The 22,017-nt window shown below is 39.3% G+C and overlaps 3 protein-coding genes across 7 annotated transcripts in view; 1 reads left to right on the top strand and 2 right to left on the bottom strand.

The window, feature by feature from the left end:
- Positions 1 to 9,737, bottom strand: part of bcl2l13 (BCL2 like 13) — a 22,769-nt gene extending 13,032 nt beyond the window's left edge. Inside the window, exons 1-2 of one of the 4 annotated variants that reach the window (XM_057836710.1) lie at positions 9,580 to 9,737; positions 8,855 to 9,075 (exon numbers count right to left, since the gene is read on the bottom strand). In XM_057836710.1, coding sequence (XP_057692693.1) covers positions 8,855 to 9,005 — 151 coding nt within the window. In that variant the 5' untranslated portion in view covers positions 9,006 to 9,075; positions 9,580 to 9,737. Of the gene's footprint in view, positions 1 to 8,854; positions 9,076 to 9,332; positions 9,457 to 9,509 lie in introns of those variants that run through there. The other 3 variants (XM_057836709.1, XM_057836711.1, XM_057836712.1) reach the window with 3 other exon arrangements.
- On the top strand, positions 8,964 to 13,911 carry atp6v1e1a (ATPase H+ transporting V1 subunit E1a). Of its 2 annotated transcripts, none has more exons than XM_057836718.1 (9): positions 8,964 to 9,089; positions 10,506 to 10,571; positions 10,660 to 10,769; positions 11,653 to 11,719; positions 11,858 to 11,947; positions 12,471 to 12,539; positions 12,626 to 12,720; positions 12,833 to 12,920; positions 13,383 to 13,911. In XM_057836718.1, the coding sequence occupies exons 2-9, from the start codon at positions 10,515 to 10,517 to the stop codon at positions 13,443 to 13,445; spliced, it is 639 nt and encodes a 212-aa protein (XP_057692701.1). In that variant the 5' UTR covers positions 8,964 to 9,089; positions 10,506 to 10,514; the 3' UTR covers positions 13,446 to 13,911. The 2 variants fall into 2 exon arrangements, with proteins under 2 accessions (XP_057692701.1, XP_057692700.1); XM_057836717.1 differs by lacking the exon at positions 8,964 to 9,089 and adding an exon at positions 10,015 to 10,162 and having other exon boundaries at positions 13,383 to 13,908.
- slc25a18 (solute carrier family 25 member 18) lies at positions 11,294 to 22,017 on the bottom strand. Its single transcript, XM_057836716.1, has 10 exons — positions 21,875 to 22,017; positions 20,913 to 21,251; positions 20,474 to 20,596; positions 19,450 to 19,505; positions 19,147 to 19,237; positions 18,535 to 18,650; positions 18,219 to 18,405; positions 16,143 to 16,315; positions 14,815 to 14,890; positions 11,294 to 14,741 (listed from the first exon to the last, which is right to left on the bottom strand). Exons 2-10 carry the CDS (start codon positions 20,930 to 20,932, stop codon positions 14,600 to 14,602), a joined length of 984 nt encoding a protein of 327 aa, XP_057692699.1. The 5' UTR covers positions 20,933 to 21,251; positions 21,875 to 22,017; the 3' UTR covers positions 11,294 to 14,599.

Genomic DNA, 22,017 nt, shown 5'->3' with positions numbered 1-22,017 from the left:
CATTCATTCATTCATTTTCCATGCCGCTTTTCCTTGAAATACTAAAATAAAGTCCCAAGATAAACTCTTGCAACCAGAAGAATATACCTTATATTTGTCCACATCAGGAGAAATTGTTTTGACACACATACTGTACTTCATGTGCTTAGTGATGAAGGCACATGAATAAATGTGAAGAAATGGCCTAAGTTACTTCATGGGACATGACAACAGACCATCATCATAAACTACAAGTGTGTTATAGTTTTTAGTACAGTGTTTTTTAACTTATACCAGAGGTCCACAAACTATTCCACATCAGGCCACAGTGGGGGCTGGATTTCCTTCCAACAAAACAGGACGACACCTTTGCACCAATGTGGTGTCTTACAAGTGTAATCAGTTGTTAGTAGTCGGGGCCATGTAAAGAGGGTTGCGACACTCTTTGATGTCTCCGCGGGTGGTCAGGTGGTTCATGTAGGGCGTGAGTAGTTCCAGGCACAAGCAGCACTGTAGTGGTTTTGAATGGAACTGACAGCGGTAACTGTGACATTTATGGAAAAATGGATAAATCAGGTATCTAAGTATTTATTCATTATGTCATTGCATTATGACATACAGTAGGGCAAATAAGTATTTAGTCAACCACTAATTGTGCAAGTTCTCCCACTTGAAAATATTAAAGAGGCCTGTAATTGTCAACATGGGTAAACCTCAACCATGAGAGACAGAATGTGGAAAACAAACCCAGAAAATCACATTGTTTGATTTTTTAAGAATTTATTTGCAAATCATGGTGGAAAATAAGTATTTGGTCAATCCCAAAAGTTCATCTCAATATTTTGTTATGTACCCTTTGTTGGCAATAACGGAGGTCAAACATTTTCTGTAACACTTCACAAGCTTTTCACACACTGTTGCTGGTATTTTTGCCCATTCCTCCAAGCAGATCTCCTCTAGAGTAGTGATGTTTTGGGGCTGTCGTTGGGCAACACGGGCTTTCAAATCCCTCCACAGATTTTCTATGGGGTTGAGATCTGGAGACTGGCTAGACCACTCCAGGACCTTTAAATGCTTCTTACGAAGCCACTCCTTTGTTGCCCTGGCTGTGTGTTTGGGATCATTGTCATGCTGAAAGACCCAGCCACGTCTCATCTCCAATGCCACCATGCGCACCAGGAGGAAAGTGTGAGACTACGTTCAGGCCACAGCAGGTGAACTGTTAATTTCATTGTTCCATATGCTACATATGGTAGGCTACCTACCTACTGGGGCCACAGTCAGCTGTTTTTGTCACTGCGGAGAAAAAGTTACATATTCATCTGCTTGATGTGTGATGGTACGGTGTGGATTCTCTGTTAAGCTTGTTCGGACAGAATATTAATTTAAAATGAATGAAAACTAAATACTATTGAATATGTTGAAGCGGTATGCAATGTTAAGTCTTGTTAGCTGTAGGCGCACTATCCTATTCCCCTCACTATCCACTCGCGGGGGCCTGCGCTTGTCAGTGACGTTCCTTATTCTCGCTATATGATTATACAACTTTAACATTTGTTAATAATACGCTCTGTGTGTAGTATCATCCATCGCTTTTCCTTTTTAAATGGGCACTTATAAGCGAACGCAAGAAGTAACAACGGGAACATTTTTAAACAGGCATTACACGGGAGAGCATTTCGACTCTTCAGCCAATCATATAGCGAGAGCGAGTGGATAGTGAGGGGACCGCGCGCGGCTCTTAAGTGTCTCTGTCACGTGACTGTCGTAGCCGGTAACGCGCTCGGCCAAATGGACAAGTACGGAAGGTGAATTATGCCAAACAAAGGGTCACCACAACGTCATTATCATCATTTTTAAAATTTAAGTGACGGATAAAAATAGATTATGACCGGATTTTTATGACCCTGTCAGTCAAAATGACACAACGAAAAAGTCTAGCGCAACCTCTGGCCTGGACGTATACTTTCTTCAGCAGGGGGACACGTCAGGCAGTGCAGGATTTGAGTCCCTGGCGGCGCATTGTGTTACTGATAGTAGCCTTTGTTACTGTGGTCCCAGCTCTCTGTAGCACATTCACTAGGTCCCCCCGTGTGGTTCTGGGATTTATGCTCACTGTTCTTGTTATCATTTTGATGCCACGGGGTCAGATCTTGCATGGGGCCCCAGATCGAGGGAGAGTATCAGTGGTCTTGTATGTCTTCCATTGTCTAATAATTGCTCCCACAGTTGATTTCTTTACACCAAGCGTTTTACCTATTGCAGATTCTGTCTTCCCTGCCTGTTGCAGGTCTACAATTTTGTCTCTCGTGTCCTTCAACAGCTTTTTGGTCTTGGCCATCGTGGAGTTTGGAGTGTGACTGATTGAGTTGTGGACAGGTGTCTTTTATACCGATAATGAGTGAAAACAGGTGCCATTAATACAGGTAACGAGTGGAGCCTCGTTAGACCTCGTTAGAATAAGTTACACCTCTTTGACAGCCAGAAATCTTGCTTGTTTGTAGGTGACCAAATACTTATTTTCCACTCTAATTTGGAAATCAATTCTTTAAAAATCAAACAATGTGATTTTCTGTTCTTTTTCCCACATTCTGTCAGTCATGGTTGAGGTTTACCCATGTTGACAATTACAGGCCTCTCTAATCTTTTCAAGTAGGAGAACTTGCACAATTGGTGGTTGTCTAAATACTTATTTGCCCCACTGTATATGTAAATGCTAGTTTTACATTTGGAGTGGTAAGGCGACGACTGAAAATTATGTAAACTGTTACGCAGAAGGGAACTTTCCCATGTTGAGGAGTGAAAGGATCATGTGTTAGCATTAGCACGGGAAATCCATTTTTACATTAAAATGCAAGATGATTTAGGTTTTTCTTTTTTTCACAACTAGAATACTTTTTCCAGAGAATGTCTAGATTCCCTTGATTTTGTGGTCACGACTTTTAAATTCTATTTTCCAGTTTTCTATATATGTATATACTATGTGTGTGTGTGTGTGTGTGCGTGCGTGCGTGCGTGCGTGAGTACATTATCCTTTTTATTTTATCGAATTATTTTGACCTGAATCACAAGGAAATTAAATTTAACAAATATTTCCTGCATAACTAAATTTTGAATATAGACTAATATATAGATAATTTTAGCAAAACCGAACCTGTATCTCTTTAGAGGCATTTTTCATTTTGGACCCAAGCAACACAAAATGATTACAAGACAGGAACAAAATTTTATTATTTTCTTCAACATGGTGTAATGTATAATAACAACTTATTACCATTTGATAAAGAAAATCATTTTTTATTGAACAATTGGTGAAATTTGTGTCACGGTTCATTGTTTACACCTAACATTTTCTAGATCAGTTGCCTGTGATGGTTGGTGGCCCAGCATGGTTTCCCCAAGGACCAAGAGCAGCAGAAAAAATGGATGGCAATGGTCAGCCGTCAAAACATGAAATTAAAGGCTTTTTTGTTTGTTTGTTTTTTGCCATTTAAAAATGGGCTTAGTGCCCACAGCCAGCAGTCGCCATCTGCAGGCACCAGCAGCTGTCCCCAGAAACAGGAGCATGTGGATCATGAAAATGTAACCTATAAAAATAATATACATCAAATTTGTTTTATATTATAAATTTGTGTCTGTTATTTGTTGATATCACTTTTCAATCTATACACATCTCTAAAATATAATAATGTCAAACATTTTGTTGTAAAGAATACAGGTTGTCATGCATTGACTTGGTACTCTTCCATGAGGGTGATAATGATACCTTAGTTCAAAGCTTACAAAATCGAGCTACTAAGCACGTGAAAGCCGGTTGTCTACCAATTCTCACAAATACAGATGAGTGTGTACGTCACAAAGGGCCTCTGAAAGAGTTGACAATTTAAAAGAGGTAGTGACCTAATAAATTTATCCCTGGCGAGACATTCCCAGTTAGCAGAGTCAGCTTGAAAAGGAGGATAAAATCGCTCGTCAACCAAGATAAAATATACGATAATTACACCACGCACATACAAATAAAGCTCAACATATACTTCAAAAAGTGCCTCTGATAGAATACAGACACTTGAAAATTCAAAACGTATTGTATTTTTCCATCAACTTACCTCCGAATATACTTTACAGCCAGCCTATGGTATGAATGCGGTCCGCCCTCGTCGAAGTGATGTTTGGAACTACATGAGACTCCACTACCCAGAAAACCCGGAAGTAAAATTGTATAATGGATCCCTATGGGAGCGTCGCAACCCTCGTTAAATGGCCCTGATTGTAGTCAGTGCTGCCTGTTTTAACAGAAACCTCATTGGTTAAACAGTCTCTGGTCGATGGGTAGGATCAAAAACCAGGACCCACAGCGGCCATTTAGGACCGGTTTGGACACCTGTTGTTGGTTGTTGTTGGTGTTATACTTATATAGCGCTTTTCCACCTTTCAAGGCGCTCAAAGCGCTTTGACTTATAGACCCTACTCACATGACGTCACAACCACGCCTCCACGCCATATTGTCCGTCAACTCGTCGTGTTGACGCATTGCCGCTACGTAAATTCCTCCTATTATGGCGTGTTTTTCTGCTCGTTAACATTAATAATCAAAATGGTGAAGGCGTGTGTGGCGGTTGGTTGCAATAACAGAGAAGATAGACGGAGAGACTTGAAGTTCTACTGTATTCCGAGAGACCCGGAGAGGAGAGCGAGATGGACTGCTGCAATTCGACGAGAAAACTGGGCTCCAAACGATTACCACAGATTATGTAGTAGTCATTTTATATCTGGTAAGATGCATTTAATATATATTTAGAGGGTTTTAGGCTGACAACCACAATTGAGATCATTGTGAGGCTAATCGCTGACGACATACAGTTTCAAATTCAAGATGCTTATTTCTTCCACCATCATTACATTTTGAAAAATATTTAGCTGGTACCAAGTGAAAGAAGCTGGCCTCGTCTTCGGATCATCAGTTAAATAGGTGTGTCCAAACCTTTTGCAAAGGGGGCCAGATTTGGTGTGGTAAAAATGCGGGGGGCTACCTTGGCTGATTTACATAGAACAATATATTCAAACAAATTTTAGCAAGCCCTTCTGTGTGTCACATTTGCTTTATTATTTTTTAATTCATAATTTCAACAGTCTCGTCTTTGTGGCGTTCTCTTTCGACACTCGGGCTCTTGCAAAATACTGCTGCGGTGACATTAAACTAGCTTCAAGTTGCTATAATTTCTCGCTGCGTATCTTCCCTGTAATGTTGTCGTACATGTCAGCGTGTCTTGTTCGGTAATATCATTATTGCGTCACATCGAACTCTTTGAAAACAGCGACTGTCTCTTTGCAAATGAGGCAGACACAGTTGTTGTGTGTTTTATTGAAGAAATAGTCCAATATCCACCTATCCTTGAAGCGTCGGCCATCGCAGTCAACTTTTTTTTTTTTATTGATTGTCGCCATTTTAGAAAATTGGAAGTAAAGGGTCACACGGGGTAATGTTGCTTAGAGTGCTGCTCTTAAAGTTTTTCAAACTTTCATGAGAATAGGCTGATTTTGTGTGGACAAGATAGTTGTAGATATCAGGGTAGCAAATGTCAGGCAGAGAGGGCGAAGACAGCGGGTCGAAAAATATCGATTTAGGCATCAAATATGGATCTGGCGAATGGATAGACTGAAGCGTTTCCACATAACACCTTTTATGCAACGCATCCAATGAGTTTACAGCGTCTGAAAGCACCGGGGCTTCCATGAATTGCACTATAAATTGCACGACAAATTGAAACCATTCAGAATACGGATAAACAATGACGGACAATATGGCGGCCGGATACAGCGACACGTCATTCTGTGACGTTGGTGAGTAGGGTCTATACAGTTAATAAATAGCAGAGCTCAACTCGAGAGAAGACTTCTGCTTGTATTTCATGGGAACATTTTTGAAATGCAAACAGATTGATGGTCAGCCATTGTTTGGCACTGTACTTGACGTTGACCAATGAGACCTATCTAATCACTATTGGCACTGAAAATGTACAGGCAAAGACTTCACTATCAGATCTGATAGTGAAGTCTATGGTACAGGTATTACAAATCCTAACTTCTTGTTCATGTGAAACATTGTATCGTTGAATTGTTTGCAGAAACTTGTCTAACAATACTTTTATAACACTGCAATTTGTGTGCGTACACCATTCTCAGCCACTTACTTTTAGAGTCTTTCGTTTCATGCAATTCAGACATTCGGCTTTAAACATGTGGCAGAACCTAAAACAATAAGCTGATAAATGTGCCTTAACACGGAATACACACCAGAAAGGCACACATGCAAAGCTCACGCCCTGAATGAAATATTTATAAGAGTCAGTCAACACAGCTCAGGGCATGATGAATCACGCAAGGTACACATAACTGACTCAACACTACTACTTGGCGGGGAGTACTATCTTTGAAATTCTAAAAGTTGAAATTTAGTCAAAAAAGTCAAATATGCATTCAAGAAGAGATAGCACTGTTAAATTGAGGAAAGACACACAGTGTGCATTTTTGGAAAAGTGAACACCCTCACTCGGTCTGTAGCTCAGTGTTGTTTTTTGCTGTTGGCTTCGTGCTGTTTCAGCATTCAATCATGCGGCTACAAGGCCAGCTATTCTGCTTTGCTCCATTAATGTGTGAGTGATCCTACGGTGATTACGCGTGACAAGCTGTCAGAAATTGAAGCGGGTCATGCGGAAAGCAGGGATCAGACACTCGTCTGCTCTGCCACACCCTCATATTGCAATTTTGGAGCCAGGAAATACAGAAAATTCCTTTCTTTTACTTAACATGAACACAAAAATATGTTTGAAGTATTTTCCGACACATCTTTTTCCTCGGTACTGAGCTTGAGGTAAAGGTATCCTCTATGTAATACATTTTGGACACAGTCATGCTGCAGGGCATGAGGCCCAATTCAGAATTTTTGTTAATTCAGATTTTTTTTTTTGTGTAGCAGTTCATATTACAAAAACACATGCGACTTGCAGTGTCCACAGAATGCTGCCGCAAATTAATAGGCACTACGGCACGCGACGTTTACGGAAGTAAATATGGTCCTTTCGGGAGGTGACCGCCGTCACGCTTTTGCAATAATCTTTAGGATTTATGCTACCAGAGCCAACTTTTATATACGTCGATAGCCTCAGTATCGTATCAAGAAGGCAATTTCTGTGCCTTCGCCCACCATTGTTCGTTCAGGTCTGTTGTAAATGTTGAACTGTGATGACATATTTTGTTGATATTGATGACATATAGGTCGCATTGGAACGATATGGCGTTGTATGGATATCATATCCGATTTTCATCCACATAAGAATGAGCCTAGTTCAGATTTGGGGAAAAAATAGAATTTGACTGTTTACACTGCATGACAACAAAAATCCGATATGCGTCACATATGGGCAAAAAAATAAGACTTGACCTGCAGTGAGAACGCAGCCTTTGCTTGAAGAGAGTGTTGCGCTTTTCTTAATTTTAAAACAGTAGAAAAAACAAAAATAAGTCTTAAGTTTGATAAGAGATTATACAAAAAAAATCGGTGTAGGTAATTTACACTGAGTATTTTCAGGCATACCAAATTATTCTGGGACAAATGCTGACTTTTTAAGACTGAAGAAACATAAATATAACTGTTCATTCAAACAAAATATATACAACTCATGTCAGTCATAAACCCAAAAATAAAAGCGGTATAAATAAAAAAAATTGGAGACATTGCCAAAACTCTTGACCACAACTGTGCTTATTGTTTCAGTACATTAAGTAAGAACCATGGCATTTTGGTACTAGTGTTCTAGCTACAAGTACAACTACAAACAGGGGCACTGCTTGTATACAAGGTTATTGAGGGAAAATTAAATAATAAATGGCAGGCAGTGATGCACATTTGTGACTGCACATAAGAGGGTAATCGTGATGCTTGCCCCTGGAGTGAAAGTTGAGTTTCAGCATTTTACACTTGAAAATATGAATATGTATAGTTTTAACAGACAATGTGCAGTGCTAGTTAGTAGAAGAGTGTGTGTACCATAGAGTAAAAGGATCACAAAATACCACTAGTGTGCCGTTCGTCCCTCACAGTGGTAGGAATATCACTAAATACGTGATTATTTGAGGCACAAACACTATTCCCAAATCTTGCTTCTTTAGAGAGTGAAACCACTGTTTTGATGCAAATTCATTACCATCAAAGTCACTGCCATTTGTTTCACACACAAAAAAAAATATTTCCTCCATTTTGGGAGGAGAAGCGCCTGAATTTTGTTAAACTTATGTTCTATTTCTGACAACTAAAGGATAGAAAACAGCAGAGTTTTTTCCCCTTGTCTCTTATTTGATAGATTTGCTGTATACAGAACACAGTATTCTGCGGCCTTTGAAAGATCGGTCCTAATCCTCTAAAAATCTTCTGGACTGTCTGAAAATATCTGGCGTTAAAATATTTATGATCAAGTGGCTTGACTTTTAGCCTGTTCAACCAAAATTCCCACATTCCCAAAACATGATGATAGCTTCAACACTCCAAATTGTCCGTGGGTGTGAATTTGAGCGCGAATTTTGTCTCTTTGTGCCCTACAATTGCCAGTTAGGGGTGTACCCATCCTCCTGCCAATAATCAGCTGGGAAGAGAGGCTCCCAATAACTCATGTAAGGTTAAGAAGTAAGACATATGACTTAAGTGGTCAATTGAGTTTGCTCACAAACAGGCAGCTGACTACTGCATTTGTGCTTCTTTCAGGTGTGCCACTTTTGTGTTGTATATGTGTGAAGTGTAATGTGTAACAAGACCATGTCCTCTTACACTTCAACTGCATAGTAGGTCCAAATGTGATTGCATTTTCACGTTCCCTCTCACCTTCAGATGCCGTACGCTCGTTATGCCGCCTACCAGCAGGCAGCCGTCCCAGGTAGGTGAGCACAATGTACTTGGTTTCATAATGGAAATCCTCAGGCACAGTGGCAGCAATGGGGAGAGGAAGAGGAGGGGTGGAGCCTGAGGTAGCCATGGATCAGTGGTGTGTCACACTCCTAGGCACATAGGTTCTTACAGACGGAGCAGGACACCCCACCTGAAGACTGAAGAGGCAGAGGTACATGTTGAGTTTACACTCTGTAGTGATTGGAAGCAGAGTGCATTAATATTACTACGAGGTGTTTAACCATCAAACAATTATCAAGGCATACGTGAGAAATTGTTTCTTATAATAAGCACATGTATTGTCGTTCTTCTTCTAATAGTGCATTGACCTGCCCATGTGGCAAAAGGCACCGACTAGGTCACTAGATTACACACTGGCATGATTTTTTAGAAATGGGAAAAAAGTGCCACTTACATTCGATAAATAGAAGTTAAACAACAAAAGTAAACAAAACTACATTAAAATGACCGGCAATTGATATGTATATTTTAAATATAATCCCAAATGGCAAAATGCACAATTGTCTTGGGGAAAGTAATTTTTTACGACACATGCAACAGTAACAAAAGCATTTTGCTAGCTGAACCTTACATGTTGTCGGCTGCTATTTCAGTTACGTCAAGCCTGACATTGATTGAAATGAAGCCAATGAAGGACACACCTACCGTCCTTGAATAAAGGCAGCCAGGTGCTGACAAACGGAGGCCGAAGGGGAACTATACAACACTCCCGCAGCTTAGTCTTAGCACGAAAGAGAGAACCCAATACATTACAGTCAGAACTGGCAGTGTGCGTGCGTTCAGGGGATATACAAGCTAGCGAAAGTATAATGGCAGAATTTCACTTTGGCCTTCAGACTAAAATCTCGTGGAATTCATCACTCTCTGCTAGAAATAAATAAAATAAATAAATGAAACATTGCTGATTTTTTTCATAAATCATTATTGATTTTCCTCCCAGATTTTTCACTTTCGTCTTTATTAAAAATGAGGGCGTTAGTATTGCTGAAGTTTATCTTGTTTTGACGTGAAGACGGGTCATGGCTTTATTTTGAAAAGGAGCACCGGAAACGATTTATAGTCTTATTTCAATTCTGCTTTGTGTGACTGGAGCGGAAGCACGAAGTTCGCAGCAATATTCCACTAGTTGTCGTCGTGAAGTCAAAATTTTTAGCCACTTTTGTGTAAACAAACATTTTATTATCAACAAACATGGCGCTCACTGATGCAGACGTCCAAAAACAGGTAACAATGATCATGTCTAAAAACAGATCAAATCTTATAATACGGTCATAAAACTTAGATGAAGTTAAAATATTAAACTTCTAAATAGCTGAACTGCTAAATTTAGCGCTCACTAAATAGCAAATCCACTTTTTAAAGTTGGAGCAGGTTATACATTTAACTTTGACGGCTCCCCTGGGATAGTCGAAATGTTTAACATTAAAACGTAAAGGTGAATCATCAGCAAAATTTATGTGGACATAATTCCACCTTTGAAAATATCAAGCATGACCTGAGTATTAAATTCAAGCTGTTTTTCGCCAAGTGTTCTTTAGACCGTCTCTACTATGGTTGTCGTTGACAGATAAAGCACATGATGGCCTTCATCGAGCAAGAGGCCAGTGAGAAAGTGGAGGAAATTGACGCCAAAGTAGGTGTCCCTCTCTCTATGGCATTTTTACATTCACTTTTTGCCGACATGTCTCACAAACAGGGTTGCCATGCTCACTTAATTGCAGGCTGAGGAAGAGTTCAACATCGAGAAAGGTCGTTTGGTCCAAACGCAGAGGGTGAAAATAATGGATTACTATGAAAAGAAGGAAAAACAGATTGAACAACATAAGAAAATGTGAGTTAAAATTAGAATAGAGTACATTGTCATCTGTCAGTGACAATCGCATTAAGCGAACTGCATAAGTACACGATGTCTTCTTATTTAGTTTACATTTCACACATTTCTTACAGTTTACGTGCTAAATCAGAATTACTCTCAGGCGGATCACATACAGTATGAAAATAAACTACATTTTTGTAACTCAGCATGTTTGCATTTAACTGTGTCCTTCATTTAATGTACCCAGCCAGCCATCCGATTTCTAAATCACTTCTCCTATTCTGTGTCACATGAAATAAAATTGAAGCTTAACCCATCTGACAGTGATTAAAATATTAGAGGTTCAAAGTTTCTGGATTCAGCACAGACATTTCCACTTACATTTTCACCTAATGCGAACTGAAACCACGCTGTGTACACTGGTGACCAGTTTTTTTTTTTACCAAAATATCAGAATCATCAACATTCAATTATAGTTTAAAAAAAAACACTGTATATTACAATGCTGTTTTCATTAGTGTGTGTCTGTAATTTCCTGTCTACAGTTTTTGATATACGGTACTGTATCGACGTTGTGGGTTTGAGTTGTGTAAGTATTTTTTCAATTCCAGAAAAATCAAGAAACTGTCATGTCAAACTTGGATTCGTGTGGATCTCAACTCGCTTGCCAATTTCACATCATTACCATCATAAATTTCTGTCATATCTAATCAGTATATTCACAATGTTTCTTCTTTTCCTGGTGACATTTTGAATATGTGGTAAACTTGACCATCTCTCACTTTTTTCGGATTAGAGACTCAATCATTGATTTCACCGTTGATGAGTGGTGGAGGTCTCATCCTGTTCCATGAGTGCTCTTGTTTAATCTGTGATGTTTTCTCCACACGGCCCACAGCCAGATGTCCAACTTGATGAACCAAGCCAGGCTGAAGGTGCTGAAGGCCCGTGATGACATGATCACGGTAGGCCTTTATGCTGTTTCTTCAAAATATTTACATATGCTGTCACATCGCACGGAAAAGCAATTTCTGGAATACATTTCCATTGCAAAATGTTCTTTTGAATTTCTTCAACCTTTTTTTCTAACCCACGTATCATAGGATTTGTTGATTGAAGCCCGACAAAAACTTGCTGCGATTGCTCAGGACCCTGGCAGGTACTCCACACTGCTGGAGGGGCTTATCCTCCAGGTAAACAAAGAGGAAAACCAACTGATACATCTTATGTGTAGCTGAAACGATGCTGATTACACAAAGATATATACACCACTGCTCTCTTATTGTGAAGGATTTTAGCAGACCATAGCATGTTTACTAATAGGTAGATCACTTGAGTTGGTCATTTGAAAAGTAGGTGCATGGCTGCAGATAGGTTTAAGCAATTGACATTTTTATATTTCAGGTTGAAAGCCTCTCAAATCGTCACTCAAGTAGTATTTGTTGTTGTTTTTCTTCTTTTTGTGCACTCTAACTCTGAAGTCCTACTCCTCCATCATTCGTGAATCAATCATCTTGAAACTTGGTAGCTATTTTTTTATTTTATTTTTTTGTATCGGGCTGATTAATTAATTGCAAACGTATTCTTGCTTTAGGGTACGAGTTAGCCAGTAGAGGGCATTTTCAGCTCTGTCACAGCCTTCAGCCTGTAGTGTGCTATAGCACACTTGTGCTTGTTCAACATGAATCTTTTTTATTTTTGCCTTTAATATGTAAGGGTTTCTACCAACTGCTGGAAGACAAAGTTGTCATTCGCTGTCGAAAGCAGGACTCAGAGATGGTTCAGGTGAGGTCAAGAATGAAAGAATTAGCAAAAGTTGCATCAAAGCTGTTTTTAGTAAGCTTCGTAATGTCTTTGCGGTTTGTTGATAGGCTGCAGTTAACAGGAACATCCCCATCTACAAAGAAGCTGTCAAAAAAAATATTGTTGTCAAAATCGACATGGACCACTTTCTACCATCGAGCATGTAAGAATATTTGGTTACAGTTCTCATTTATTGTCTTTCATTTCTTAGTCTTTAATGTGTAATTTATTGGATGCTTATTTTCTTTCTTTTGCTCAAATGTTTATCTTCACAGCTGCGGAGGAGTGGAGGTGTATAATGACAATGGCAAGATAAAAGTATCTAACACTTTGGAGAACAGACTAGAACTTCTAGCGCAACAGGTAAAGAAAATCTCATGTGTTTGAGTATTAGAAAGGGGAGGGGAAAAAAACGCACTAGTGATATTACTGCATATGGACTGAAGAGGGCACTGCACTCCTCACATTTCCAGAGGAGTGACCTCCACATATATACGTATATATCATTGACCAGTATTATACATAACATTATTACATTTATTTCGTGTCAGTCAAGTTTGCCTTACTATATTAAAATAAGATTATTTAAGTTTTGTTTTTTTTATTAAATAAAGAATACAATTCAGCTAGGAAGTTTAAAAAAAAAAAAAAAGAAAGAAAGAAAGCACAATAACAAATATCTAGACAACAGTATTGTATTTTTCATGAGCAAAAGTCTGAAAACATACCGGTAAATGGGGCATTTGATTATAATGCTCGACATATTTAAACCCAAATTAATGTTGGACTCATGATGTGTCTCATGTTTGCTGGTCTTCCTTACAGATGATGCCTGAAATCAGAGTGTCCTTATTTGGCGCCAACCCCAACCGTAAATTTACAGATTAACAGCGGATTTGAAGGGCACAGCATGGACATACGTGGCATAGGATTTCCCAACATTGTGTTGTATAATTCTACAAACAACAAGCACACGCACCTACTGAAGTGCTTTTTTTTTTGTATTCGAGGTCGCCCAAGGACTGTCTTTAATTACATCTTTATTTGCCAAATGTGTGTGATTTAAAGAACAGTAAACAGTGTTGTTGGTTCACAACTGTATAAGAGCAAAGACATGTTTTTTGTTTTTGTTTTTTTTTTTAAAAAGGAATACACTAAACATGTATATTATTATTATTAGGGAGCACTTACCATTCAAAAGCCAAAGTAACAAATGAGTGTTACACAGAAGTCTGTATCTTTATTTACATGTAAACAAATTGTTTACACAGGCTATGTTTAATAAACATAATGAAAAGTTCAGCATTTCTATCATACCTACAGCTTTCCATTCAAAATATATTTTAAAAATGTTTTAGTGCATTTTTTTATGAAACAGGACCAAAACACTAAACAGCGCAAATTACAGAAAGTTCATAACTATTTGTTTGTTTTTGACTATCAACAATAATAAGGCTTTTTTTAGATTTTCCGTACATTTTCCCATTTTGTGAGGCAGAAGTAGCTTTTGTTCCCAATGAGTTCGTTTTAAACCTTTTGGACCTGTGGAAAAGGAAGCAAGGTTAAAGAACTGTGGCCCAGGTGTGTGTAGCATTTAGGCCGGAAGTGAACTGTGTGTGTATATTTTACGCTAATACAGGGATTAAATCATTACCATCAGATTAACAAATGACCTACTGACAGGAAGCACTTCCCAATCCAAGTAGGGAATCCAAGATTACAACTCAGACCTCACGCATAGAGTGAGAGAAAGGCATAACAGGTTTGCTAAAAGAAGAGCCAATCTTTTAATCTGTATGATGGAAGATTGAGCGAGAAGGTCTTTTACTTAACAACCAAAAAAATGGTTAACAGCCCAAACAACATTCAGCAACTTTATTTTAACAATAGCTCCAGATGTAAACTCAAACACAATGGGGCAGGACCCTGTTTGACCAAATGGACCCATGTTGAGAATCCAGATAATATGGATCTGTAAACCGCCAGCCACTTCATGCATGTACGGCAGAATGACTCGGCCAAATGAAATGTGCGTATTGATTTTATGCCACCAAACCTAGCACCGCCTCTCCAACCCCAAGGAAGTAGACACCTTGAGCAATGCCAAAAAGGGGCGCAATCACCAGTGCTCGGCATGCTGCCCCCTTGAGGAATGCTGATGGTCCCTCTCGCTTCATTATGCGCCTAGAAAAATACATAACATCAATCAGACTTTACAATAGATTAAAGGGTGAATGCCTGATTGTAAAATATTTACCGTGTGCAGTCAATAATTCCTCTGTAGGAGTCCTCCCCGTCACCTTTTTGCAAAGTCTGCAGTCGAGTTTTTATCACTGTAAGGGTGCCAAAATCAAACACAGTGTGTCAACTACTACTCTTCTAAAAACTACTGAAATAGCTAAGTATATTCTCCTTCAGATTAAATCTCAGGATGAACTTGAACTGCTGAACAGATAGTGTATTTCAGGTCATCCTGACCTGAACTCATACCTAAAAGCCAAAAATGATCCCTAACCTTTTCTGGGTAGGAAGGTTTAAAATATACGAAACGTAATAACGCACTTCAGTATAGACCCTGGAAAGGCAAAAATTAAATACATCGTGCCCATGTAACATGTACGCACTGCAGTATAAATGCCATGTTAGTGCGATATTAAATGGAGAGCTGGAACCAGAGAACTTTTTTAAGAGCTCTCCAGGATACAGTTCTGATATTCCAAACAGTAACAACAAGATGCACCCTTCACAAGATAATGTAATTCTTTGCAAGAACTGTACAAAAATCTTTTAGCGATAATAATGCCACATTTTGATGGACGTTTGACCTTGTAAGCGGTCAGTCACAGGACACACCCAACAAACACACAAACCCAAACCCTTATAGACAATCGCTCACGCACATTCAAACCTACGAGCAAGTTTCAGTCTTAACATGCATGCTTTTGGAAATATGTACAAGAAATACATGGCAAAAATCCACTCAAGCACTCGGTAGAATGTGCTAACCAGCACAAAACTGTATGTTCATCCATCCATTTTCTCCTGCTTATCTGAGGTCGGGTCGCAAGGCCAGTAGTTTCAGCTGGCCAGCCAGGTAACATACTCTCTGCCGCGTGTCCCGGGTCGACCCCAAGGCCTCGCCCCAGTGGTACGTGCCCGGAACACCACCAGTGAGTCATCCAGGAGGATCCTAGACTGATGCTCGAGGACCTCTATCGCTACGCTCTACTTGGAGGCCCTCCCAGATGACCAAGCTTCTCACCCCATCTTTTATGGAGCGCTCAGACACCCTGCAGGGCGAACTAATTTCGGCCATTTGTACTCAGGATCTTGTTTATTGAGTCACGACACCATAAATGAGGGTAGGAACGTAGATCGGCCAGTACATGGAGAGCTTTTTCTTAATCACAACAGACCTATGCAGAGTCCACACCACATACTGTATATTTACATTTAATTCTGATAGGGATGATAAAACCTCTGTGGCTATATTCCAACTTTATGCTATATCATTCTTTAATGTGAAATCCTGACATTTTTATGTTGGATCTATCTAAAAGGACAACCACTGTATTCTCCACTTACCATCCAGGGGTGTGACAGCCACAGCTGCAACTGAGCCTGCTGCACATCCCGCAACAAAGGACTGCCAGAAAGGGGCTCGTGCTTGTACGTCACCTGGACTTCTATGTTTTTCTCTTCCCAGTGCGTTGAGGTTGGCAAACAAGGGGAAGTAGATCATTGAGAAAGGGACATCCCTGAAACATATATTCGGATGAAAATGATAGGCCGTGTGACGAAACAAATGATGAGTCATTTTTAAGCAGTTTGACAAAAGAGTACAGAGCGATCTTTCCCGTGTAACAGCCAGACGTAGCTGGAGGAATCTATTGATCAGTGTTGATTAGAAATGTCAGGAAATGCTGTGCAACGAACACTGTATGTTGGTTACATAATCCAGAATGATCCAATTAAAGTAATGATGGTGTTGAATGGGTGCAAAAACAATTACAAGTACATTCCGACATTCTTATGAGCTCTAAAAGAATGCAATCCGTGGCAAAAAAATATGGACTCACCAGTCTCATGATGTTCGTGCACTTGTTTAATTTTGTAGATAAAAAGCAGATCACAGACATGAGACAAAACTAAGGTCATTTTAAATTGCAACATTGTGGCTTTAAGAAACACTAGGAAAAGCAAGAAAAAACGTGGTAGTCAGTAACAGCTACTTTTTTAGATCAAGCTGAAAGAAATTATGGAATCACTTAATTTTGGTGAAAAAATTGTGGAAACACCTTGTAAATTTTAAAATTTCAAACTTCTTTTAGACTGTAAATCATCACGCACTCTTGCAAAAGATGTTGGTTGTTCACAGTCAGCTGTCTCTAAAATCATGTACAAACAACATAAGGCGGTCGTTAAAGGCAAGCACACTGGTAGACGAAGGAAAACCTCAAAGCATTCAGACAGAAAACTCAAAGCAATATGTCTTGAAAACACAAAAAGCACAAAAAAACAAAAAAAAAAACAAATGGGCGGGAACGGGAGTCTGTCTCTGACTGAACTGTAAGAAATCCCCTCAAGGTAATGGGATTTACATAGCGAAACGAAAGCCAACATTAACACCTAAACATAAAAAAAAAAAAAAAAAAGTTTACAATAGGCTAAAGAAAAGTAATTGTGGACAGTGGTTGACTGGACGAAAGTCAGTGAGGAATCGCGAATCAGCATTGGCCAAGGTGATTATGCTGACAACTGAAAACTTTTGTTTGGTGCCATTGCAGTGAGATTTATGAAGACAACTGCCTGAAGAAAATATGCAAATTTCCGCAGTCATTGATGATATGGGGCTACATGTCAGATAAAGGCACTGGGGAGATGGCCGTCATCCCATCTTCAATAAATGCACAAGTTTATGTTGATATTTTGGACACTTCTCTCATCCCATCAATTGAAAGGGCGTTTGAGGATGATAACATAACTTTTCAGGATGACAATGCGTCTTGCCAGAAAGCAAAAAAAACTGAAAGCATTCCTCGAAGAAAGACACATAAGGTCAGCGTCATAGCCTGCAAATAGTCTAGATCTCCATCCAATTGCAAATTTGTGGTGAAAGTTGGTTGGGCAGGGGGGGGGGGGGGGGGGGGTCGTTGACAAGGCTCCAACCTGCAAAGCTGATCTGGCAAAATCAATCAGAAAAACTTGGAGCCAGATTGATGTAGAGTACTGTTTGTCACTCATTAAGTCCATGACTGCGAGTTAAGTATTCTAAAAGCCAGAGGTAGTGCTACAAAGTACTAGTGGTGTGTTAAGTGTTCTTTTGTTGTAGTTTTTATTTTCGGCATCCAATTTTTTTTCCTCAGTAATTGAGTGATTCCATAATTTTGTCCTTTCGCTTGGTGTTAAAAGGTAATTTACCGACAACCGCATCTTTTTTTTTTTTTTAAATAATTAATTTCAGTGTTTCTTAAAGCCAAATAGTTGCCATTCAAAATTACTTTAGTTTTGTGTCATGCCAACAAGTGCATGAGCATCCTCCGAGACTGGTGATTGGCATAATTTTTTGCCGGGGGTTGTAATTGTTTAAAAGTTCTGCTATGCCCAAATTAACTAAGTATGTCATGTAGAGTACTGGTATCTTGTGAGTGTGTTTTTAACCTCATTAAGGTTGCTCCTGCTCCCCTGTACAGACCAGCAAGGCCTCGGGTCCTCAGCAGCTCCACTGTGATGCTGGTGGCAGACGTTCTCGTGGGAGGACTGGTTCGGGACGGCTGCGGTGCCACTAATGATGGAGCTGGACCAGGAGTGGTGGCCTGAGCTGCAGTCGGGACTTTCCTCTGGGCAGCTAATCAGAAATGATATGTACGAAATGCTGCATCTTTATTTCAGTAAGTCAACTACTGGTAATTGTTTGACAAAAAGTTTTACCGATGAGTTTGTATTCAATGTTAGATAATTGCACTGATTGTCTTACCCAGCCTCCCTGCATCTTGGAGTTGGATTTTGAGCATTTCCATTGGAGTAGTAACCACTACCTGGCATGTTCCTGCGCCACATCCAGCCAGAACTTCCCCCCAGAGGGGCAAATGGCTATTGACAAAAAAAGAACAAAAAGATTGAAGAAATTGTTGTATTATTGGTGTTTATTATCTTAGTCACCAAATATCTGGGGTTTGTTTCCCTATGACTAGCTGTTAAATGAACTTAGTGCTTAACATCACTTTACAAAATTAGACGTAACATACAAATGGGAATCATTTTAGGAAAATTACGTCATTTTATGTGCTCTAAAGAAATTCAATATGAAATTATATCTACACACTTTCATTGCCAGCTTCGCCAGTTAGCATCGATAGTTCCCTTCCATAGCTGTCAATGGTAGTAATTGAGTTTTAAAAGAGGTACTGCATTAAATGGCTGTATTTTATAAATGCTTATCACACACATTTTAGCTAAAACCTAACAAAATTAAAGAGCAATAACATCTTTATAATTGTAATGGAAATACATTTCAAAATCATGAATTAATAATTTTATAGAGCCGTTTAGCAAAGTTAACATTTAAACGGTTGTTGTGGAAGTTCACCCATCTCTGGAGAGCTTTTGTCTGAAGGCATCGTTAGCTGCCAGTTTGATGGCTTTTTCCGGAGTGACAAGCGTGAGGTTGACTGCTGCACCTGGAGGAGGCAAACAAGCTATTGAGTGACAAACACTTTCCTCTCAGCCACGCAAATAAATTGAACCAGCACATCAGCTTATGGCTGCTACCATGCATATTAATGTCAACAATAGGAGTGTTTGCAGGAAAAATAACTATGTTTGAGTGCGTTAAGCTTAAAGTCACTGCTGAATATTTATTTTTCACACAAATTATAACTGCAAAGAATACCTCTGTAGCATCCAAAATAGCCTTCTGAGCGTACTGTCTTAGCCAGACAATCCCACCTGACATGACAAAACAGAAATAATATTGCCTTAGTTTGTACACTGCAGTGGCTGGTAAGTCAATACAGTTTTGAAGACAAATAGTCAAGTCATAGTTGTGTAAATCTTCTAACACTTCACCTACCACAGTTTTAAGGTTTTGTTCACTTTTGGTGTGTTTGTTTTCAACATTGCTTGCAATTAATACATTCATAAAATTTTATTTGCTGCTTCATTAATCATTAAATTTTATGTTATTACTTCAGAGTATTAATTACTCTGAAATGAAATCGACTCAGGAGCATAAACCAATATCATGTAACTTTTTTTTTTTTTTTTTTTTTAATTTTTTTTAAGATGACTTCACTGTACACCACTGTAGCAACATCTTGCTTAAATATAAACCTGAAATAATCGACTACACTGAATGGACAGTTAAAAAAAAGCACTCAATCTGGCTTCATTTTTAGTTCTTGAGGGGGGAAAGTATTTCTGGTTGTGGTACTTTTCCATCTGTGAGTCATAGTGGAAAACCGCAGTCTGGATCTTGTGCTTCTGAGAACAGGATATTCACACCCATCACATGGCAGTGTTTCTGCCCACCACATGAACATTCAGGGTCTTATGAGGACACCAATGCAAATTTTGTGTTTTCATCTTTTGAATGTTTATGATCAGTTAGCCCAGTTACATAAGCACTAAACCAGCTTGCTGTTATAGTTTTTTTTTTTTTTTTAATGATGATCCTGACTTTCCATTTAACTTCTTAAGCACTTAAAAAAACACATGGGTTGTGTCACTTTAGCTATGTAACTTCTCTTTCAGAGATTCTTTGCTATTCATGTGACTCTGCAATTGTTGTTTGTATGATTTGTTCATCCACTCAATTATACAATGTAATGAAGTACCTTTATGCACGTTAGATGTTGGGAGGGAGAAAAAAAATGAATGTTTTTTTTTTTTTACTTTGCTCAGAAAGCAATACTCACATTCCTTTGTATACTTGGGCACCCTGCTGGTTCTGTAGGCGTGTTTTGGCCAGATCAATAGGAAATACACATGTCACACCAACCAGGCCCGCCACGCCCCCATTAATCAGCTTAGCAGGGAGACTGCAAGGGGATCAACATGTAGACACATTGTACACATGCGTGCATTCAAACAATTACACACAACTGTCAAAACAAGCAAGAAAGAATGACTCTGTCACTATCTATTCAGACTGTACAAGAACTGCGGCTGCCTCACTGGTTGACTTCAAATATTAGAGGATGAAAATGCTAGAAGGAAACCCAAAAGACAAAAGAGAGCCCTATTTAGAGGATTAGAGTTAAATAGATCTCAACTGTCAAACGCATTTATTCCATAATTGTCTGGCAGGCTACTGGAATAACAGCAGATGGGAATGTTTGACTAAACAAAGATTACCTTATTTTTTTCTCCGTCATCTTGTTCGTGTTTGGGCTCTACGGCCCCAGCTCCTTTCGTTGTCCACCACCTACTGCCTCCTCCTCCCTCTGTCCTTCTCGTCCAAAATTTGCTACTGAACTCCAAATGGTCAGCTCACTATACTAATGCAGATCACTGGGTCTTTGATTGTGTCACCAGTTGGACTCCTCTTTTTCCTCCTAGCGGTTCTGCAGGCGTGGATGCCTTTTTTGTCCCTCAGCTCTGGCAAAACCCAGCAATGTTGGGTTGGTATTTTCAAGGCCAGCCCCCGTGCGTTTTGCCCAACCTCACACCACACGGCAAACTCTCCGTGGCTGCCTAGAATGAAAAAGACATGAAATGTGATTACATGAGGTCAAAATTCTAATCAAATTGTTGATCATTCTAAATTCTAATGTTTTGTTTTATCTAGTCATTATTCATTAAGAAAAGGTTTTTGGGAATAAAAGTTGTTACAACTCTTACAGATCTATTTTGTTTTGTTTTGATCACTTTTTGCTTCCATCTCCGTCCAACTTCTTCCCCCCTCATCACTATAATTAATCTGACTTAATCTCCACATCCACTCAGCCTTTATTTTTACCACCAATAAGATTTGTTATAGCTTTTCTCTTCCAACACAATGAACTATTCTCAAACAATGATTAGATGGCACTTGCCTGTCCCACATCATAGCATATACTCATGTAATTATTGCAATTTTCTAAAATACATTTGTTTTTATTGCTGAAGCCCAGCTACATTCTGCACATGCTTTACCCTGAGCCTCTTTCTGTGCAACTTTCTTTTAGCCCAGCTTCATTCACACAGTCTGAGAGGGCAGCCTCACCCTGAGACAGCCTCAAACCCTAAGACCCCCAGTACATTTTTTGCATAGTGTGACAAGAAAATCTCATAAACTACCATTCCTTCCATTATAGCCAAAAGAAGAGGGCCCTTACCTATGTCGATGCATCCCACGCCTGGATCAAGCTGTCCACTTTCCTCTCTCTTCAACCATGCATGCATCAGTGGTCGCCAAGCGAGAGCAAACTCAGAGAGCCAGTCGTTGCACAAACACAAGCATTGTCTCAGTGGCTAAGTC

Source organism: Corythoichthys intestinalis, chromosome 5 (assembly GCF_030265065.1).
Source record: "Corythoichthys intestinalis isolate RoL2023-P3 chromosome 5, ASM3026506v1, whole genome shotgun sequence".
Lineage (NCBI taxonomy): Eukaryota > Metazoa > Chordata > Actinopteri > Syngnathiformes > Syngnathidae > Corythoichthys > Corythoichthys intestinalis.
The sequence above is the reverse complement of the archived record's forward strand: the minus strand, read 5'-3'. Positions and strand labels throughout refer to the sequence as shown.